General features: G+C 47.5%; 1 protein-coding gene across 4 annotated transcripts in view; it reads left to right on the top strand.

Annotated features, from left to right (window-relative positions):
* The window catches only part of KAT14 (lysine acetyltransferase 14), a 395,910-nt gene that overhangs the window by 60,932 nt on the left and 314,956 nt on the right, over window positions 1-20,022 (top strand). For all 4 annotated transcript variants that reach the window (XM_069234742.1, XM_069234740.1, XM_069234741.1 and 1 more), the window contains exon 3: window positions 9,348-9,469. In XM_069234742.1, the coding sequence (XP_069090843.1) occupies window positions 9,348-9,469 (122 nt within the window). The remainder of the gene's footprint in view (window positions 1-9,347; window positions 9,470-20,022) is intronic.

The following is a 20,022-nucleotide window of genomic DNA, read 5'->3' as shown; positions in this document are numbered from 1 at the left end:
GTTATTGTCTCTATCAAGCTTTGGAGTATTTGTGGCATCTCTCAAAAGTCCTAGATCTATGTAGTGGTCATCCCTGCATGCATTGGCTTGTATTTCACCAGAACAGTGGTAACATCTGCACGTCTTAATTAAAAAGATCAATGGGGGCATAGTCAAGATGGTGGATGAATGAGATGCGTCTCTCCGTCCCCGCTGATCTTTAGCGAATAGAAGCACCATTCCTGCCCTCCATGCGGAGCCCCGTGGACATCGTCCCAATCCCTCCCGCCCCCGGCACATAATGCACAGGCTTAACAGCCGCAATCCAGCACCCGTACTGGCAGCTTTCACAACAGCACAGCCGCCCCGGATTGCAAAAGGCAGCCACGCCAAGGAAGCACAGAGTGGTGCCCCGGCAGAGTTCCTATCAGCTCGCTAGCCTACTTCTTCCACGCACTATCGCTGTCTCGGATCCTACCGAAAGCATTTTGCTGACGGCACGGACATCCTTCCGAGCCTACCATCGCCCCTCTGAGACCCACAGCTGGCAGCACTGCCGAGAGGACGTTGTGATCACCGCCCGAATACGCAGAACAGCAGTCATTGACACTCATCCCACCCCCCTTCTGCCTGCAGCTGCCGAAACTGGTGCAGAGTATCCTTGGCTGGCAGGAGGATCTTTATTCCTGGACTGGTATGGACCCATGGAGCGCCTCGAGACGAGCGGAGCTGGACTTGGGATGATCTCTGCCCTGGGTGGTGCCGGTAAGGGGGCATCGCTGGCAGGAATATTCCCAACTAAAGGCGGGGGTGATGGATGGAACCCCCACCCCACACACAATGAAGAAATTCTGCCTCAGCCCTGCTAATCGCTGAACAGCAGAACTGCTGGTGCAGCACCCTGAAGCCTCCTCCCCGGCTGGTGAGCCTAGTTGGAGCGACCAAACCTTGAGCAGCAGACAATCACAGCACCGTAAGCCTACAAGCTCTGGAGCAGTGAGGCCTGTCAGCCCTGGGCCTCACCTACAGCCTCGCACAGTCCTCGTAGACGGCCCCTAGTGATACAAGGGGCACCTTTCAGGGCTTAACCGGGCTAGTGATACGCAGCTGCCGTGCCTCCCGACTTTGCCGCAAACTTTTTTATGCACACCCCAGGGGTGCAAGTCTCTTTGCCTCCTGGTGTGCTGCCCTCGTGGTGGGCTGCTGGAGCTTGCATTGATCCACCGGGACTGCGGCAAGTGCCGAGAGCTAGGTCTCCAATGCCCCTCTTGCACCACAAAAGGCAGCACAACGAGAAAACCCCTTGGACAACGCTCTGTGGATACCGGGGGCCCTTCTGTGACTGTACTTTGCCCCACCAACAGATGACTGGCTGCCTGGATGGCGCTGCTTCCTGGTTTCTCCATATGTCCGCAGCAAGATCCAAGAAAGAACAACACTTCCTCAAAGACATGCTTACAAGCCCATCGGGCCCTTGGGCGATGTGATAAAGTAGCCCTATTTTTGGCCTGTTTGTGTGTGTGTGTGTGTGTCAGAGTGTTTTTACTGTGTCACTGGGATCCTGCTAGCCAGGACCCCAGTGCTGATAGTGAAAACCATATATGTCAGTGTGTTTTGCCTGTCTTACTGGGATCCTGCTAGCCAGGACCCCAGTGCTCATAGTTTGTGGCCTAATGTGTGTGTTGTCAGTAGTGCTTACCTGTGTCACTGAGTGTAAGGAAATGCCTCCTTGGCATGGTTACCCCCTGACTTTTTGCCTTTGCTGATGCTAAGTTTTGATTTGAAAGTGTGCTGAGGCCTGCTAACCAGGCCCCAGCACCAGTGTTCTTTCCCTAACCTGTACTTTTGTTTCCACAATTGGCACACCCTGGCATCTAGGTAAGTCCCTTGTAACTGGTACCCCTGGTACCAAGGGCCCTGATGCCAGGGAAGGTCTCTAAGGGCTGCAGCATATCTTATGCCACCCTGGGGACCCCTCACTCAGCACAGACACACTGCTTGCCAGCTTGTGTGTGCTAGTGGGGATAAAAAGACTAAGTCGACATGGCACTCCCCTCAGGGTGCCATGCCAACCTCATACTGCCTATGTAGTATAGATAAGTCACCCCTCTAGCAGGCCTTACAGCCCTAAGGCAGGGTGCACTATACCATAGGTGAGGGCATAAGTGCATGAGCACTATGCCCCTACAGTGTCTAAGCAAAACCTTAGACATTGTAAGTGCAGGGTAGCCATAAGAGTATATGGTGTGGGAGTCTGTCATGCACAAACTCCACAGCACCATAATGGCTACACTGAAAACTGTGAAGTTTGGTATCAAACTTCTCAGCACAATAAATGCACACTGATGCCAGTGTACATTTTATTGTAACATACACCCCAGAGGACACCTTAGAGGTGCCCCCTGAAACCTTAACCGACTATCCGTGTAGGCTAACTAGTTTTAGCAGTCTGCCACACACCAGACATGTTGCTGGCCACATGGGGAGAGTGCCTTTGTCACTCTGTGGCTAGTAACAAAGCCTGTACTGGGTGGAGATGCTTATCACCTCCCCCTACAGGAACTGTAACACCTGGCGGTGAGCCTCAAAGGCTCACCCCCTTTGTTACAGCACCCCAGGGCACTCCAGCTAGTGGAGTTGCCCGCCCCCTCCGGCCACGGCCCCACTTTTGGCGGCAAGGCCGGAGGCGATAATGAGAAAAACAAGGAGGAGTCACTGGCCAGTCAGGACACCCCCCAAGGTGTCCTGAGCTGAGGTGACTCTAACTTTTAGAAATCCTCCATCTTGCAGATGGAGGATTCCCCCAATAGGATTAGGGATGTGCCCCCTCCCCTTGGGAGGAGGCACAAAGAGGGTGTACCCACCCTCAGGGCTAGCAGCCATTGGCTACTAACCCCCCAGACCTAAACACGCCCTTAAATTTAGTATTTATGGGCTCCCCAGAACCTAGGAACTCAGATTTCTGCAACCTAAGAAGAAGAGGACTGCTGAGCTGAAAAACCCTGCAGAGAAGACGGAGACACCAACTGCTTTGGCCCCAGCTCTACCGGCCTGTCTCCCCACTTCTAAAGACACTGCTCCAGCGACGCTTTCCCCAGGGACCAACGACCTCTGAAGCCTCAGAGGACTGCCCTGCATCTAGAAGGGCCAAGAACTCCTGAGGACAGCGGCTCTGTTCACCCAAGACTGCGACTTTGCTACAAAGAAGCAACTTTGAAACAACTTGCGTTTCCCGCCGGAAGCGTGAGACTTGACACTGCACCCGACGCCCCCGGCTCGACTTGTGGAGAACAAGCACTTCAGGGAGGACTCCCCGGCGACTGCGAGACCGTGAGTAGCCAGAGTTGCCCCGCCCTGAGCCCCCACAGCGACGCCTGCAGAGGGAATCCCAAGGCTCCCCCTGACCGCGACTGCCTGCTTCTAAGATCCGACGCCTGGTAAAGACTCTGCACCCGCAGCCCCCAAGACCTGAAGGATCTGAACTCCAGTGCAGGAGTGACCCCCAGGAGGCCCTCTCCCTTGCCCAGGTGGTGGCTACCCCGAGGAGCCCCCCCGTTGCCTGCCTGCATCGCTGAAGAGACCCCTGGTCTCCCATTGAAACCTATTGAAAACCCGACGCTTGTTTGCACACTGCACCCGGCCGCCCCATGCCGCTGAGGGTGTACTTTGTGTGGACTTGTGTCCCCCCTGGTGCCCTACAAAACCCCCCTGGTCTGCCCTCCGAAGACGCGGGTACTTACCTGCTGGCAGACTGGAACCGGGGCACCCCCTTCTCCATTGAAGCCTATGCGTTTTGGGCACCACTTTGACCTCTGCACCTGACCGGCCCTGAGCTGCTGGTGTGGTAACTTTAGGGTTGCTCTGAACCCCCAACGGTGGGCTACCTTGGACCCAAACTTGAACCCCATAGGTGGTTTACTTACCTGCAAAAACTAACAAACTCTTACTCCCCCCCCCCAGGAATTGTTGAAAATTGCACTGTCTAGTTTTAAAATAGCTATATGTGATTTATGTGAAAAGTGTATATGCTATTTTGCTAATTCAAAGTTCCTAAAGTACCTACCTGCAATACCTTTCATTTGAAGTATTACATGTAAATCTTGAACCTGTGGTTCTTAAAATAAACTAAGAAAAGATATTTTTCTATACAAAAACTTATTGGCCTGGAATTGTCTCTGGGTGTGTGTTCCTTATTTATTGCTTGTGTGTGTACAACAAATGCTTAACACTACTCCTCTGATAAGCCTACTGCTCTACCACACTACCACAAAATAGAGCATTAGTATTAGCTCTTTTTGCCACTATCTTACCTCTAAGGGGAACCCTTGGACTCTGTACATACTATTCCTTACTTTGAAATAGTGCATACAGAGCCAACTTCCTACACTGAGGCTCTGCTAACCAGAGCCTCAGTGCTTATACTCTATCTTCTTTTAAATTTGTCACTATAGGCTAGTGACTTCATTTACCAATTTCAATTGGCACACTGAACCCCCCCTTTAAAAGTCCCTAGTATATAGTACCCAGGTACCCAGGGCATTGGGGTTCCAGGAGACCATTATAGGCTGCAGCCTTTCTATTGCCACCCATAAGGAGCTCAGACAAACCCTTCCACAGGCCTGCCATTGCAGCCTGCGTGAAATAGTGCACACACTATTTCACAGCCATTTTCACTGCACTTAAGTAACTTATAAGTCACCTATATGTCTAACCTTCATTTACTGAAGGTTAGGTGCAAAGTTGCTTAGTGTGAGGGCACAACTGACAAATCAGAAGAACCTTGAGGCATGGTCCAGATCTGCACTTTGACTTGACCTCTTGGGACATGGGGGAGGCTTAGCAGCAAGGCATGGAAGTTCTACCCTAGTATGTTGCCACCACGACCCCCTCTCAGCGAAAAGGAACTACTGCCAATCCTAGGTCAGCCCGACAGCCATGATTACCACCATAAATGGGCATTCTCACATGTTGATTTTTATAGGTTACTGTTTTTCTTTATTAGTTGTATGGGTCAAAATTCTTTCTCACAGCAGTGTATCCTCATGTCTTGAAGGATTCAAAATTAAGCGGCACCTTTACACCCACCAGTCATGGACATTAATGATCCTCAATGTTATAGGTCTCAACAATTCTACTAAAAGCGGTACTTTCCTTGTTGGGGCACTCAGGAAGCGACATATGCTTACTCCAAGAAACCCACCTCCTTCCTAAGGATGTACCCTGCATGCGCTCGCAGTGGTTCGCCCGCCAGCTCTGGTCTACTAACTCTCCCAGAAAAGGGGGGGGGGGGGTGTTGCCAGATTATTCTCAGCATGGTTCAAATGTGACATACTCACCAAGGTGACCGAGATTCAAGGGAGCTTCCGTGCGTTTTAGCACCAGCTAGGAACCTATCACTTCACCCTAGCAAATATATATGCCCCGAATGACTGACAAGAATCGTTCATCATTGATGTTATCACACCTCTCTTCCAAACTCTAGATGCATCATCCTGACATGGATGGTGGGACTTAAGCTTGGTAATGGACAACAATATGGACCGATTGGCTCAGAGATCGGACCAGGTATGGGCCTTCTCACCTTCAGGCGTGAACTGGCTAGCGGAATGCGGCCTCACAGATGGGTGGCTCTTTCAGAACACGGGCACCAGGAACTATACCCATTACTCCGCTGCACACAACCTACACCTGGATGGACCACTTCCTGGAGATGCCAGCCAGGCAGGCTTTTATTGAAGACACTATCGCCCCTAGATCATTATCAGACCATGCCACTATCCCTCACCTTCCGCATTAAAGCCTTGCCACCCTCTAGCCCACGCTGGTGCTTGAGAGACATTCTGTTACGGTCCCCCACAACAGTTGCATCCATTCAGAAGGCCATTGCTAACTACCTTGATGCTAATGACATTGGCCAGACCTCGCTCTCCTATTTCTGGGAGGCACAGAAACTAGTCGTTAGAGGGGAATTTATTGCTATAGCTGCCTCTGAAAAATCGCTGTTGAAAGAAGAAATGGGCGTCACTGGAATTGGAAGTCCTTGAACTAGAGGCCATTCATAAACGTACAGGTGCTCCATGGATTTTGAGGGAATGCATGAAGACTTGTTCCTATCTCAAGTGCCTCGATCTTGACAGAGCTGAGTATGCACTTGCGTGACTAAACACAGATTCTACCTGGTAAGCAACTGCCCAGACAAAATGCTAACTTATTGCCTACAGGCCAAAGTCCCCGCCTGGTCTATCCGAGTTGTCCTCCTACCACCGAGGCACACTCTGGAACACAAATCGCGGAAGCCTTTCATAATTTCTATAAGTCACTAACGGGCTGCACTAAAACAGGCTCTTTGGCTGACCTATCTGGCATCCCATCCCGACAGTGCTGCCACCGCAGTCAGCAGACTCCCTAGATAAACCTATCCAACTTTATAAAGTGATCTTTGCTCATTTCAAACTTATGAAATCCCCTGGACCAGACGGCTTTTCACCCATGTTCTACAAAATTGTCTGTCACAAACTGGCCCTCATTTTCACAAGGCTATTCAACTCCTTTGCTTCCACAGGAACCCGCACGAACTCCATGTTGGAGGCCTCCAAATCAGTCATCCCCAAATTGGGAACAGATCCTGCTCTCCCCTCTTTGCCCCCCCTCCTTTTCACCTTCTAGATAGAGCCCTTGGCCCAACACTTGTGCGCTAACCCTGAAATCTCCAGCATCATGTTTGTGATGAGCAATATCTGACCAACCTGTATGCCAACAACGTAATCTTGGCTGTCACAGAGCCCTTGGTAACTCTCCCCACTCTGACGAAAAAACTCCAATCATTTGGCACCCTCTTAAGGTTCAAAGTAAATATGCAAAAATCGCTGATCTTCAACCTCTTGGTCTCAAATGAGACTTAAGCTTTCATCGGAGCTCACTTTTCGTTTGATTGGACGACTTGCCACATCCCTTATTTAGGGATTCAGCTCACCAATTCATACTCTCAAACCACTGCCACAAACTATGCCATCCTGGCCAAACAAATCAAGGCTAACAAACAATTGGGAGCAACTAGGCCTCTCCTGGCTGGGTAGGATAGCGACCCTCAAAATGACCACATTGCCCGGCATTCTCTAACTATGTCAAGTTCTGCCCTGACCTTGCCGCCATGGGCTCGCCACTTCATGCAGACATCAGCAGATTCATTTTAGGGGAAAAAAAAACTGTGCCTACACAAACAGCTCCTCTACCAGCCACCCCGCAAGGGCGGTCTGGCGGTGCCTTGCCTCCTGAGATATCATCAGGCATCACAATTATAGTTCCTGGTGGAGTAGAGCAGACCGTTCAAAGAGAAACACTGGTGCTTCATGGACCAGGCAGTAGCCGGCCCTCACATCTGGAAAGAACCACGGCTTCATAAAAAACATAGGGCCTGGGGTTTGTATTAGTCACCAGTGACAAATGCAATCTTCCGAGTTTGCGACGCAGTGGGCGTAAAAGCAAGTCTGACGACCTTCCCCTCCCATTTGACACCCATTCTTTGGAACTCTAAGTTCACTTCAGTATTGTAGCAGGATCGTTTCAGACGCTGGAGAGATGGAGGCTGTAAACAGATAGGATGCCTATTCGACCCCCTTGGGAAAATCCCATTTGAACTCAAAGAGGCAGATCGGGTACAATATTTGCAGGTCTGCAACTGGGTACTTCAGCCCACCGTGCGACAGTTTGCAGAAAGGCCTCTGACGCATTTTGAAAGATTGCTAGTCCTGAAAGATGGAGACCGACCTCTAGTCTCTGCGCTATACTCCCTTCTCAGCAAAGAAAATCCTGCTCCACGTTCCCCAGAGCAAGCATGTTTGGAGAAAGAGATAGGCTGACCTTTCTCTGACAAGGAGTGGGAGGATGTCTACTACACGTCACAGCACATAATATATCTAGGGTGGAGACAGCCTATAAGATTGTCTCTTACTGTTATTTAACCCCATCCAGACTTGGTGCCTGGAATCTAGGCTGCTCAGCTGCATGTTGGGGGGGGCAGGGTGGAGGGACCGGGGCTCTACTCCAGCTACCATGGCACTGCCGCAAGCTCAAGCGCTTCTGGGATCAAGTGCTAGACTATATTGACAAGTCATTCAAAACTAGCATCCTCAGGTTCCCAGCCTATACAATATTAGGGCTCCCCCACCCTCTGACATTCCCCCTTGACTCTAGACGAGGCAAACAAATGGCACTGGCCTTTGGCCCGGCGCACCATACAATACTTGTACTTTGGGGTTCTGACACCTCACGCCACTACACAAGTTTGCTGCACAAACTCTGGTACATCCTGGGGTTGGAGAAGCTATCGCTAACGTTGGACCAGAGATTGGAAGAATATCCCTTATACTATGCCCCTTTCATAAACATACTATCACAGAATTTAACGAATTAACATGCCCCACATACCTGAAACTCCTTTGCCTGCTGCCCGCCAGTGATGCCGTATGTGCATGCAGCCTGACTAACCCTCCGTATACGCTCCATACTGATCACACAGAAGATTGACCACACTGCTGGCTAACCCTTCACTCTTGCTGAAGGAATTGGCAGGGGAGGAGTCCGTTTTTGGGATTATACCGAGCTTGTTATTGTACATGTTCCTGATATATTGACGCTGCCGACCTTTGGGTCCTTAACACTAGCTGATCAAAATGTCTCTTTATACTACGTGCGCGGCCGGCCCTTGTGGTTGTAGTCCTTGAGCTGTGTATTCTTTTACACCCCCATTATTAAAAATAATTGATCCATAAAAAGATTTGTGGAGCACTTACTTGGATTTCTGCCTGTGAGTAAGTACACATGATTTTGTCCAGATTCTTTACAGCTTGTTACTTGAAGCTTCGCTTTAGGTGAGAACATCACTTCTTCCAACTATTTTCTATTTGGTAATTGGTTCCCTTAAATTACGTTAGAATATCATCCAGCTTGCCTTAAATTCAGGGGCTGTTTCCTAATGCCAAAATTTACTGTACTTTATATGACAATTTAAAGTTGCGATCAAGCCAGAAAGCAACATTTACAACCTGATGGGTGTGTACCAAGAGAGAGAGAGAGTGTGATTGAGTGTTCGACGGAAGGTTAGGGGGCATTGTGGGGCAGTGAGAGTTGGCCTTGCAGGAGGGATGAACTTAGTTTACTGCATACTTGTTTTTATATATAAGAGCTTTGAAAATTAGAAATGTAGTTTCTAGTGAAGTAGCAATGTGTTTCTATAACTGGGTAGTATTAGTAAGCAAATCCACCTGGAGTACACTTACTACTTGATGGGACGGATGGGCTGACTTTCTTGCCACAATCACTAATTCACTGCAGCAATTTTTAATATTATAATGTTCTTTGCATATCAGGTGGTCATGCTGGCAATGTACAACCTGTGTTTGGAAGGAACTGGGCGTCAGGGTTACTTTAGATGGAAAGAAGATATTTGCTCATACATCGAGAAACATTGGACCTTCCTACTTGGGAGCAGGTAAGATTATTTGAATGAGAGCAACATTACCATAGAGTGCATTGCCTATTCCTAGCCTAGTAAATGGTTTATTTATATGCATAAATGGAGAATTGTGTGTTTTGGGTATGTGTCAAGTACTTCACAGGTTGGAATGGATTTGACATTTTAGTTGAACCCAGCAGTGGTTCCTCCTCCGGGGCGGAGGAGTGTCGCCCCACCTGCTGCAAGCAGCATGCAGCAGCAAATGTAAATTAATAAAATGGTTTTTCGGCATTTACATGCTGTGCATTATTACGCCATCCAGTGGTTGGGTTCGGAATTGTTTCGTTCTTTTATTTTTATTTTATTTTCCCCTATTGGGCGTCGTCAACCGCAATTTGGTGCTTGGTTCATGCCCTGTGTGACTTCAGAAAACTCCTCAGGCTGCAAAACTATTCCTACTGGTAAGTAACCATTTAGTTATTACCATTTTATTATAAAGCGCCTTCCGTGCAATGTTCTAGCAAAGGCTTCCGGGGGGGAGATGATTGATGATTGGCAGGCTGGCAGCAGAGATGATGACAAAAACTAAAGTGCGGAGTGCGCATGCCAGATTGGCTGGCTGTCTTGCGACGGCCAGTCTGACATGCACACTTCGGACTGCACCAATTTTACAGCCGAGCGTATTGTAGGCACAGGCCCCTAGAAGGAAAAGGAGTGCTGTGAGCCTGCTCCTACCAAATTCTAGCACTTCTCTCATGCTGAAAACATGAGAGCAGCTTCAGTATTAGTTAGGTTTGTTTGGCTTTTCTAAGGAAGGTCGATGCAAAGTGATCAGGCCATTTGACTGACAGCAATATCTAAGTTTTTTTTGCCATTGCATTCATCACCACTATCCGTGATTTCATCTGGTCACAGTCATGTGGATATTTATTTATGCCGCAATGAGCTTTGGAGCGGAGACTGAGGGCAGTGACCGCAAGTAAGAGGTTACCTTGTCATCTTATCAAATTTCATTGCTGCGGGAACTGTAATTTCCTCCATTTGGCCTTTTTACACTAATTTGGAATGTCCCATCAAGATTACTGAAACTTCACTGATTACCCCGCTTTGGGGTACATGCACTGAATGCCTTCCTGCCTCTCGGGTTAGTTTGGTGATATGAAGCTGTCAGGCACTACCATAAGAAGCAATGTTAGAGCAGTGGATCAAAGAGCAGGCTGCACTAAGATAGTCTCAGCCGGGACAAATCGCACACTTGACAGGGGAGCACACTTCATGAAACACTTTTGCGCCGCCTTCTGTTTTACCTTCTTTTTTTTTATTGTGATAGCCAATCCAGGCTTCTGGTGTGTGTGCAGCTCATTTGAATTTCTACCTTATTGTGTCCTCATTTGATCTGTACATACCACTGTTTTTACAACACTGTGTTCAATAGAAAGCGGTAAACAGGGATTCAGTAAAATCACTTCTACATAATAAAATATGGTCACAACTAGATACAGCTTGTTGGGGATGTTCAAGAGTAAATTAGTTTATTTCTGTTTAAGGCATTGCACGGTTTTAGGATGCCTGAGATTTTTAACTCATCGTGTTCATGGTCACTGAGCTGGCATTAAAACCTTCTGCTAGGCCCGCTTGAACGCTTGTAATTGTGGCTGGTGACGGTGTGTCAGGGAAGCAGCCCCTGGAACCTGCGGCCCCTCATCACCACACACCACCTGCCTGCCTGACACACACTGACACTGTGCTTGGGCTTAGGGAGGAGGTGCACCTGATGCTGCAATCACAACTGGGTTACAGCCTTCCCTTTGCAGCCCGGCGTAAAGCATCCCATCATTGGGTGTGTGCATTCAAAAAGCTCCCTGCAGACTGTCCTTGCATCTACAGTAGAACTGTTCTGGACTGTATGCACTGGTGTACCTATTGCAGTACTTTGTACCGAGTGAGCCTACACGAGACACTTCTATCCCTGGAGACAGTTTAGACCATTACTGCTTTTACTGTCAATGACACCACAGCACTCTACTAAGGTGTGAAGCAGAATTCCTTTGAGGAGTTATGCTCCGTGCAGTTCTCCCTTTCCTTCCCTGACCACTCCACCTATCTAAATGCAGACCTTACATACAAATACCATCTGCTGATATCAACTGGCAAATCATTGCAACTATACAATCTCAGTTTTAAAAGTATATTTTCATCACAGCCCTCCACACTGAGAACACTACTAACACAAAAGCACAGGTTCTGTTGCTCCAGTCCTTAATACAATACAGAAAGCTGCAAGAAACCTTGGAGCATGTGACAGAGTTCCCCTTTCACCAGTGCCATGCCAGTTTATTTGCAAATTATGGTATAAAATCTAATATTTTATCCAAAAATGTAAAAAATAATTTTACGGTGGGGAGAACCCCCTGATTGTTTTCTTACAGGCCTTGGGTTCCCTTATTTTACTAATTTGGTCTGTGAAAATTCAGGCAGGTTTTTACGCCCCACCAATTTAAAAGTCCACCAGTCTCCACTGGTTGAATCCTTATTTGATCTGTCCCTGGAAGTGGCCCCATAAGTAGTTCTGACTGGATAATGGTTAACTATCATTCAGCAGATCCTTGCCTTTGTGGGGAAGAGGACTAATATAGACATGTCAATGTACTGGTTAGGGAAAAGTGAGCGGTATTAATTTATCTATACTCAGTTTATATAGCTCTGATACAGTGTGTAACAAAGCACTTTGCATAACTCCATTTTGTACAATCGGTTATGTTTATCAAGATATCAGAATAAGCAAATTAAAACACATTGTTGCAGTTAGTGAATGTTGGAGGGCTTAGAAGTAGACGGAAAACATTTAGATTAAATATCCTTTGGAAAAATAACAATACAATATCACCATGTGTAACAAAGAATGGAGTAGAAGGTCGATGTCCAACATAGTACATACAGAATTCTTCTGGTGATTTCTCTTCCTAAATAGCTGAATCAGGTTTTCTTCACAAGTGATACCTAAAATCAGTCAGCTGAACTAATGATTGAAACTGTACAAATTTCAATTATTTTTTGAAGGTTTCAAAGGATGAATTAGTTCTTAAAGCTGGGACTAGTGAATTTGAAAGCCTTGAGAACAGATCCTGATATGCATTGTTTCAAGGTTTCTTTTTCTTTTTTGTAGGAAGTGGGATTGATCAGCTTGTAAGCTTGATAGTTTGGAGTAGAGTGATGACTTGTGTGTAATTCCTTATCGCTTGAAAATACTTGCTTGTGGCATGTGTAGCTGTAGATACACATGCTGTGCATACCTCCACCATTTGATGCTGGGTTCAGACGTGTACAACTTGTTTTTCTTCTAAATAAGTCTTTTATAGTCACTGGACCTAGTGACTCCACATATTAGTGGTATAATACATGAGCATCTGCTCCATTGTTAAATTGTTTTTTCTCTGCCATCGGGTTCAGACGTGAGGTCTGGTTCAATTCTGTGTGATGTTCTCACCAGGCCCTAGGATACTTTCCTTTGTTGGTTTCTAAAAAGAGATCCTGCTTCTCGTCAGTGTTACACTGGTTTGATCCATTCATTTCTGTATTGGTTACATACATCTCAACTCCCACCGTCTGGGATGAGAATGTCCCTGTGATGGAAAGGATTCCATTTTGATTCTGTCCTACTTGTCATGCCAAGTACCCGAGGTCTGACCTCCACGAAGTCTGCCATCTCGGTCTTCCCGACCACTAAGAGGGCTCATGTTTGGCATGTCTTGCATTCCATAACAAAAAGACTGTATGAAACTGATACTCTCATCGCCTCAGCTGCCATGACACATAGAGGAGAGGCGGAAGAGATTTTTGGAGAGAGCGAGGAGTCTGATATTAAAGAGGTGGAGGCTCCAGGGGTCGAAATTCAACCAGCATTCTCTCTTGAAAGTGTCAACTCCGAGGTGGACGTCGACCCCCAAGTAGACTCTGCATTCTCAGCAGCAGCAGCAGAAGATTGCATTGAGGACTGATGCTCCACTTACTCACCAGCTAGTGGCACCGACCCTGAGTTTCCGAGCTACCCATGAGGCCTCTGGTGTGGCACTGCCTTCTGACCATGGCAGACATAATCATTCTGAGATGGACCTGACACCCGTTCCACATTAGGTGCCAAAGTCCTCCTCGAAGCATAAATTCTCATCCACCACTTCGGTGCTGGATCGAAGGTGAACACCTGCCTGTCCTCTGACTTAAAAGGGGTGGAGCCAAAGATTTCAGAGCCAAGACATATTGCACTGAAAACCTCCAAGCTGAAGGCAAGATCTGAACTGAGACTCACCAACCCAAAGCATTCAGTGGCGAAACGAAGCTCATCGCCCTCCGGTGGGCAAACAGTTATCCCATCAAGGCCCTCTTTCACCATTGCCTCCTCTGGAGCTTCTGAAGACTTCAAGCACCCAGTCCTCAAGCAGCTGCCGGAACATCTGGATGCTCGGCAGCAGCAGATACATATTCAGCCAGGCAATGGTCAGATCCTGGCAAAGCCTCCACAGGTGCCAGAGGACTCTGTTCCTCATAAGAGGAAGTTGACTTTTGAGGATTCCATCAACCTACCATTGCCTACCCCTTCCAAGTGGGCCAAGAAGCTCGACAGAACCACCTTTCCCTCGCCTCATGCTAATACTCCTCCTTGTCTCCCTCCTTCCCTTTTTCCTGTATCTCCTGTGTTGCCTTTATAGTCTCCACAGGACTTATCTCGTGATTCATCACACTTGGGGGAGGTGGTGAGGGGACAGCCATAGACTGCCTTCTAAGCCATAGGGGTCAGGCCCTTGGCACGATTATATTTAACCCCCTGCAGACACAGACCCAGACCCAGACTTGCACCATGCTACGCCTTCCCCTCCAGATGACTTCACTGCATATCATGAGTTTCTAAACAGGGCTGCCACATTCAACAATGTCAAACTCCACGTGCAGCAAGAAGAGGATGATTTCCTTGTAGAAACTCTCTCTCTGAAACCCAGCGCTCTCCAATACCTCCTGATGCTGAAGGGTATCCCCAAACCTGCCATGGAGATTTTAGGGAGCCTGTTAAGGCAAAAGTTATCATGCCTGGGTTAGCTAGGAAGTATAAAATCTCCCCTAGTGACTCTTCATATATTTGTGGCCAGTTACCCCCTGACTCGCAGTTTCTTAATACTGCCAGAGGCACGCAATCACCCAGAGCACCGATGTTACACCCTCTCCTGATCAGGGGCAAGAGGGTGGTGACACAGTCCGCTACTCATTGGCGAGTAGCCAATTTCATTGGCTCATTCTCCCGATACAACTGCGTGCACTCGGATCAAATGACAGACTTGATGGAACATCTCCCAGAACAGTACTGCAAAAAAGAGCTGCAGTTAGTGCAGAGAGAAAGGTTATCTCCAACACTAACATTTGTTTTGCTTTAGATGCCGCAGATTTAGATGCTTCCGACATTAATTCCAGCGTTCTCTTTCAGCCTCATCCTTGACTGAGGAGTGTCTGGTTTTAAACCAGAGGTACAGCAGCATCTTCTGAATGTGCCTTTTGGTGCTCGGCATCTCTTTGGCCACCAGGTCGATGAGATGCTCGAGAAAATAAAGAAAGGCTCCGATATGGCAAAAGCTATGGGTGCCCTGAAATACCGCCCAATCGAGGTTCCTTTTGCCGCTCACAGTTTTGTGGTGCATCTAAGACAGCTGCTCCAAATCCCCCTTTCACTAGACCACTGCAGAAATTTTCCTCACAGGGTTACTACATTAGTGGATTCCAGGGCAACACTAGCAAAGGCAAGGGACAGCCCCAAAAGTAACTAGCCCCTCAAGGTAGTGACGCCCCTCGGCTTCCCCGATCACAAAACACATATAGGGCTAAGATTGCAGAGGTTTCTGCCCCATTGGTCAGAAATCACCTCAGAGCATTGGGTTCTAGATATCATATAAGGTTGTATTGTCTGGAACTCATACAAAAGTCAGCAAACATCCTCGTTCTTCATCACAAATTCTCTGAAGGACTTCTGCATTTCCTTCACAAGGAGGTACAGGCCCTTCTGGACAAGGGAGCCAGAGAGCCAGTTTCACCTGAACACCACAGAAAGGGTGTATACTCACTCCACTTTCTTATTCTGTAAAAAGACGGCTCCCTCAGGCCTCTCAATAACTAAATTCTGTAGTCACTTCCACATGGTGACTTTACTGAACATCATACCACTTTTGCAGAAAGACGATTTCAGGACTGCCTGAAAGACGGCCACTTCCACATACCGATCCATTTAAACATCACAGATATCTGAGGTTTGTGGTAAGTGGACACTATTATCAACTCAAGGTGTTCCCCTTTGGGCGTTACCACTGCGCCAAGATCTTCACCAAATGTCCTGCCATGTTGGCTGCACATCTTAGAAGGATTAGCACCCAAGTCTTCCTTTACCTAGACGACTGGCTGATCAGGAGTGCCACGGAACAACTCTGTCTAGCGGACACTCGGCTTACAATTCACACCCTGCACAGTCTGGGCTGCACCATCAATCTGACCAAATCTCACCTTTAACCCCTTTACATCACTTTTTTTGGGGGCCGTCGTAGATGCGCATAGGGGAAAAGCTTATCCTAACCCAGCCTAAGTGCAAGCCTTCTAAAATATGCTGCCTCTTTCCCAGCCAAGTAACAGAACTGTTATGCGCCTACTAGGCATGATGGTATCTTGTATCGCTACAGTCCCTCATATCGGGCTCCACATGCACTCTCTATAGAAGTGATTAACGGCACCGTGGTGTCAAGCAAAGGGTGACCTAGAAGATCTAGTGTTGGTTTGGGCCGCACACATCACTCTCTGCAGTGGTGGAATACAATGAACCTGTTGCGGGAGCAGTCCTTCTTGGGCCCAGTTCTGCAACATCACCACGGACACATAGCTTACAGGTTGGGGAGCGCATCTTAGTTATCTGACTGTTCAGGGTCAGTGTACCTCTGTCCAGCAAACTCTGCACATCAATCCTTGGACCTGCTAGCCATCCCGCATGCTCTCCAGGCTTTCCACTCTCTGGATCAAAACAAGGCAGGCCTGATACACACAGGTAACATGACTGCCATGTTTTACCCTCAGAAACAAGGGGGCTCACATTCACAGCAGTTGTCCCATGTAGCCCAAAGCATCTGGCTTTGGCCAATCCATTTCAAAATTCACCTACTCATTCAGCACATTCCGGGGAAGGGAGGTCAATGATATAACAGACCTACTCAGCAGGATGCATCAACATGTACATGAATGGGAACTCCACCCCCCCAGGTCCTAAACGCATACTTTCACTGTAGGTCGTTCCCTCAGATAGATCTGCTTGCCACCGCTGAAAACGTGAAATGCTCAAATTTCGCTGCCAGAATACGACACCCACAGACCCTGGGCAATGCACTGTGGTTGAGTTGGTCTGGAATATTTGCTTATGATTTTCCACCTCTCCCTCTCCTTCTCCTATGATTTGTGGTCAGGAGTTTGGCTCAGACATCCATCACACTCATCTGAGTAGTAAAAACCTTGGCACGCCAACCATGGTTCTCCACACTACTAGTACTTTGTCTAGTCCCACACGAGAAGCTCCCCAACAGGCCGGATCTTCTCACACATAACTCAGCACTTGGACACCACAATTCTCAGTAGCTCAACTTTGCAATTTGTCTCATGAGGTCTTTAAAATTTGGTTACCTTAAACTACCACAAGAGTGTGTCTATTCTTAGAGGCATAACAACCTACTACTAGATGGAAATGCTTTGTGCAGTACTGTCTTCTCAAACACATCAATCCACTTGTAGCATCCGTGCAACATATTGTATGCTGCCTCTGCCACCTGAAGAAGTTAGGACTTGCCTATACATCTCTTCATTTACATCTGACTGCTGTAGCTGCCTATTTGCAGAATGGGCAACATATTTCACTATTCAAAGTTCCAGTCATTAAGGCAATCATGAAAGGCTTCAAAAGGGTTATTCCACCACAGCTCCCCATTGTAGCCATAATCTCTCTCGAGTCCCTGAAATACACCCTCTTACCTTAGTCTTAGAGTCTTTTTTTTTCCAAGTACATCAAGATATAGTGGTTCTCAGAACCAATCCAAAATTTCTGCCTTAAGTGATCTCTAGTTTCCACCTTAACCAAACAATCGAGCTGCCCGTCTTCTTTCCACATTCAGAGATTGTAGCAGAACGCACTCTGCACACTCTTGGTGTCAAAAGAGCGTACTGTATTGACCGGACAAAGCCCTTCTGTAAAACACAACAGGTATTTGTTTCTTACTTCAAGGCCCACAATGGACGTGCTGTTTTCAAGGCAGGAGTTGCACGATGATTGGTCAAGTGTATACAGACTTGTTATGCCAAAGCAGAAAGAACTTTGCCGGTCCCTCCCAGACCTCATTCCACTTGTAACTAAGGGAATTCTATGGCTTTTTAAGATAATATTCCATTACCTGAAATGTGTAAAGCAGCTACCTGGTGTACACCTCATACCTTTACCAAGTGCTACTCCATGGATGTTCTGGCCAGACAACAAGCTAGAGTAGACCAGGCTGTTTTATGCACACATTTTCAGTCCACTGCAACATCCTCAAGTTAAGCCACTGCTTTTGGGAGGACTGTTTTACAGTCTATACACAGCATGTGTATCTAAAGCTATGTGTGTCATGAACGGAAAATGTTACTTACCCTCTAAGCATCTGTTCATGGCATGTACTACAGTACATTCACATGTGTCTACCACCCTCCCTGGTCAACTAATACTGTTGCAGATGTCTTCTTTCTTTCAGTACTTTTATTTCTCTGCTTTTCATGGCATACTTTTCCTACATTCTGTGTGCTCCATTTCTAAATCCTGCCCTACATGCGGGGAAAAAAACAATTTAACAATGGGGCTGATGTCCATGCACAATACCACTAATGGGTGGAGTCATTAGGTCCCATGACTCTAAAAGACTTATTTTGAAGTAAAACAAGCTATACATGTTTTTGGAAATTGCCAATGATGGTAAAGAATCTGCAACAGTAATTGAGTTTTCAATGTCAATCTTTCTTTCACCATCTTCAGTTGAGGACTGGTGAAGCACAGGCCTGAAGTGAGAAGAGCCTCTGGTAAGGGACTTCCCATGTCGGTGGCTAGTCACCATATAGACCCAGCTTGAAGAGTTTCAGCATCATAATGTGCATCAGATTTTCTTTGGTGTAACAACTGAGCAATCACCAAATCTCTTTTCTGAATGAGAGGTCTTTTGCATGTCGCCTCTTGTCTGCATACACTTTCATTTTCTGTTTTTGAACCAAGGCCTTTGTACAAATCAGTTTTTAATTACTTTCTCTTTCTGTGGTCCATTGGGGTGTCTTGGTTGCCGTTACTCTCCCTAACATCAAAGTTGCACGACTTACACCTGTGGTTGAGTTTCACGCTGCAATGCTTTCTTTAGTATACACCTAAAATGGTCAACAAGTCTATTGGCCTGTGGCCACAAGGGTGTGATCTTTTGATGCTTTATGTTCTAGAAATTCTTTACATTCTTTGCTGTTAAAGGGTGTTTAGGAAAGGACCCTCTTTTTGGCATGGTTATCCTGACTATTTGCCTCCTGTTGTTATGTTTGGACTGTTTTCACTGGGATCCCTCTAACCAGGAACCCAGTGATTGTGCTCCCTCCCTTTAAATTTGGCTGCTTAGGACTTTGCACAACCCACAATTGGCATACTGGTGCTCCCATATAAGTCCATAGTATATGGTACTTAGGTACCCAGGGCATTGGGGCAGCAGGGGTTCCCCATGGGCTGCAGCATGAATTATGCCACCCATGGGAACCCGTGAAAAATGTGTCTGCAGTCATGCCATTTCAGCCTGCGTGAAAAGGTGCATGCACCCTTTCACCAGAGGTCACTGCACCAGGTCACTGTAGGTCACCCCTATGGTAGGCCCTCCGAGCCCAGAGGGCAGGGCGCAAGTATCTGGTGGGAAGGCACCCCTGCATGAGAAAAGGTGCCCCTACGAACTCCAGCTCCATTCCACTGGACTTAATAAGTGTGGGGAAGCCATTTTACTCTTGTACTGGACACAGGACACCTGTGTCCAGCTACATGTTGGTAACTTCGAACCTGGGCACATTTGGTATCAAATATGCTGGAATCATACTGCAGTATTGTTGCCAGTATTGATTGTATGATACACTGCACTCTGGAGACTCTTTAGAGGACTCTCAGTATTGCTCCCACCAGTCTTCTGGGGTTTTCCGGGCAGCCTGCGCTGCTGCCACCCCACAGAGAGGTTTTTGCCCTCCTGCTGCTTGACAAGCTCAGGCAGGGAAAGGCAGAACAAAGGATTTCCTGTGGGAGAGGGAGGCAACATCCTCTACCCTTGGAAATAGGTGTTACATGGCTTGGGAGGGATAGCCTTTCCAAGCCACCGGTATGCTTTGAAGGGCACATGTGGTGCCCTCCTTGCATAAACCGGTTTGCTCCAGTCCAGGGACCCCTGGGCCCTGCTCTGGCGCAAAACTGAACAAAAGAAAAGGGAGTGACCACACCCCTGTCCATCACCACCCCAGGGGTGGTGCCCACAGCTCCTCCAGAT

Source organism: Pleurodeles waltl, chromosome 5, assembly GCF_031143425.1.
Source record: "Pleurodeles waltl isolate 20211129_DDA chromosome 5, aPleWal1.hap1.20221129, whole genome shotgun sequence".
Lineage (NCBI taxonomy): Eukaryota > Metazoa > Chordata > Amphibia > Caudata > Salamandridae > Pleurodeles > Pleurodeles waltl.
Note: the sequence above shows the minus strand (reverse complement) of the source record. Positions and strands in the feature narration are given on the sequence as shown.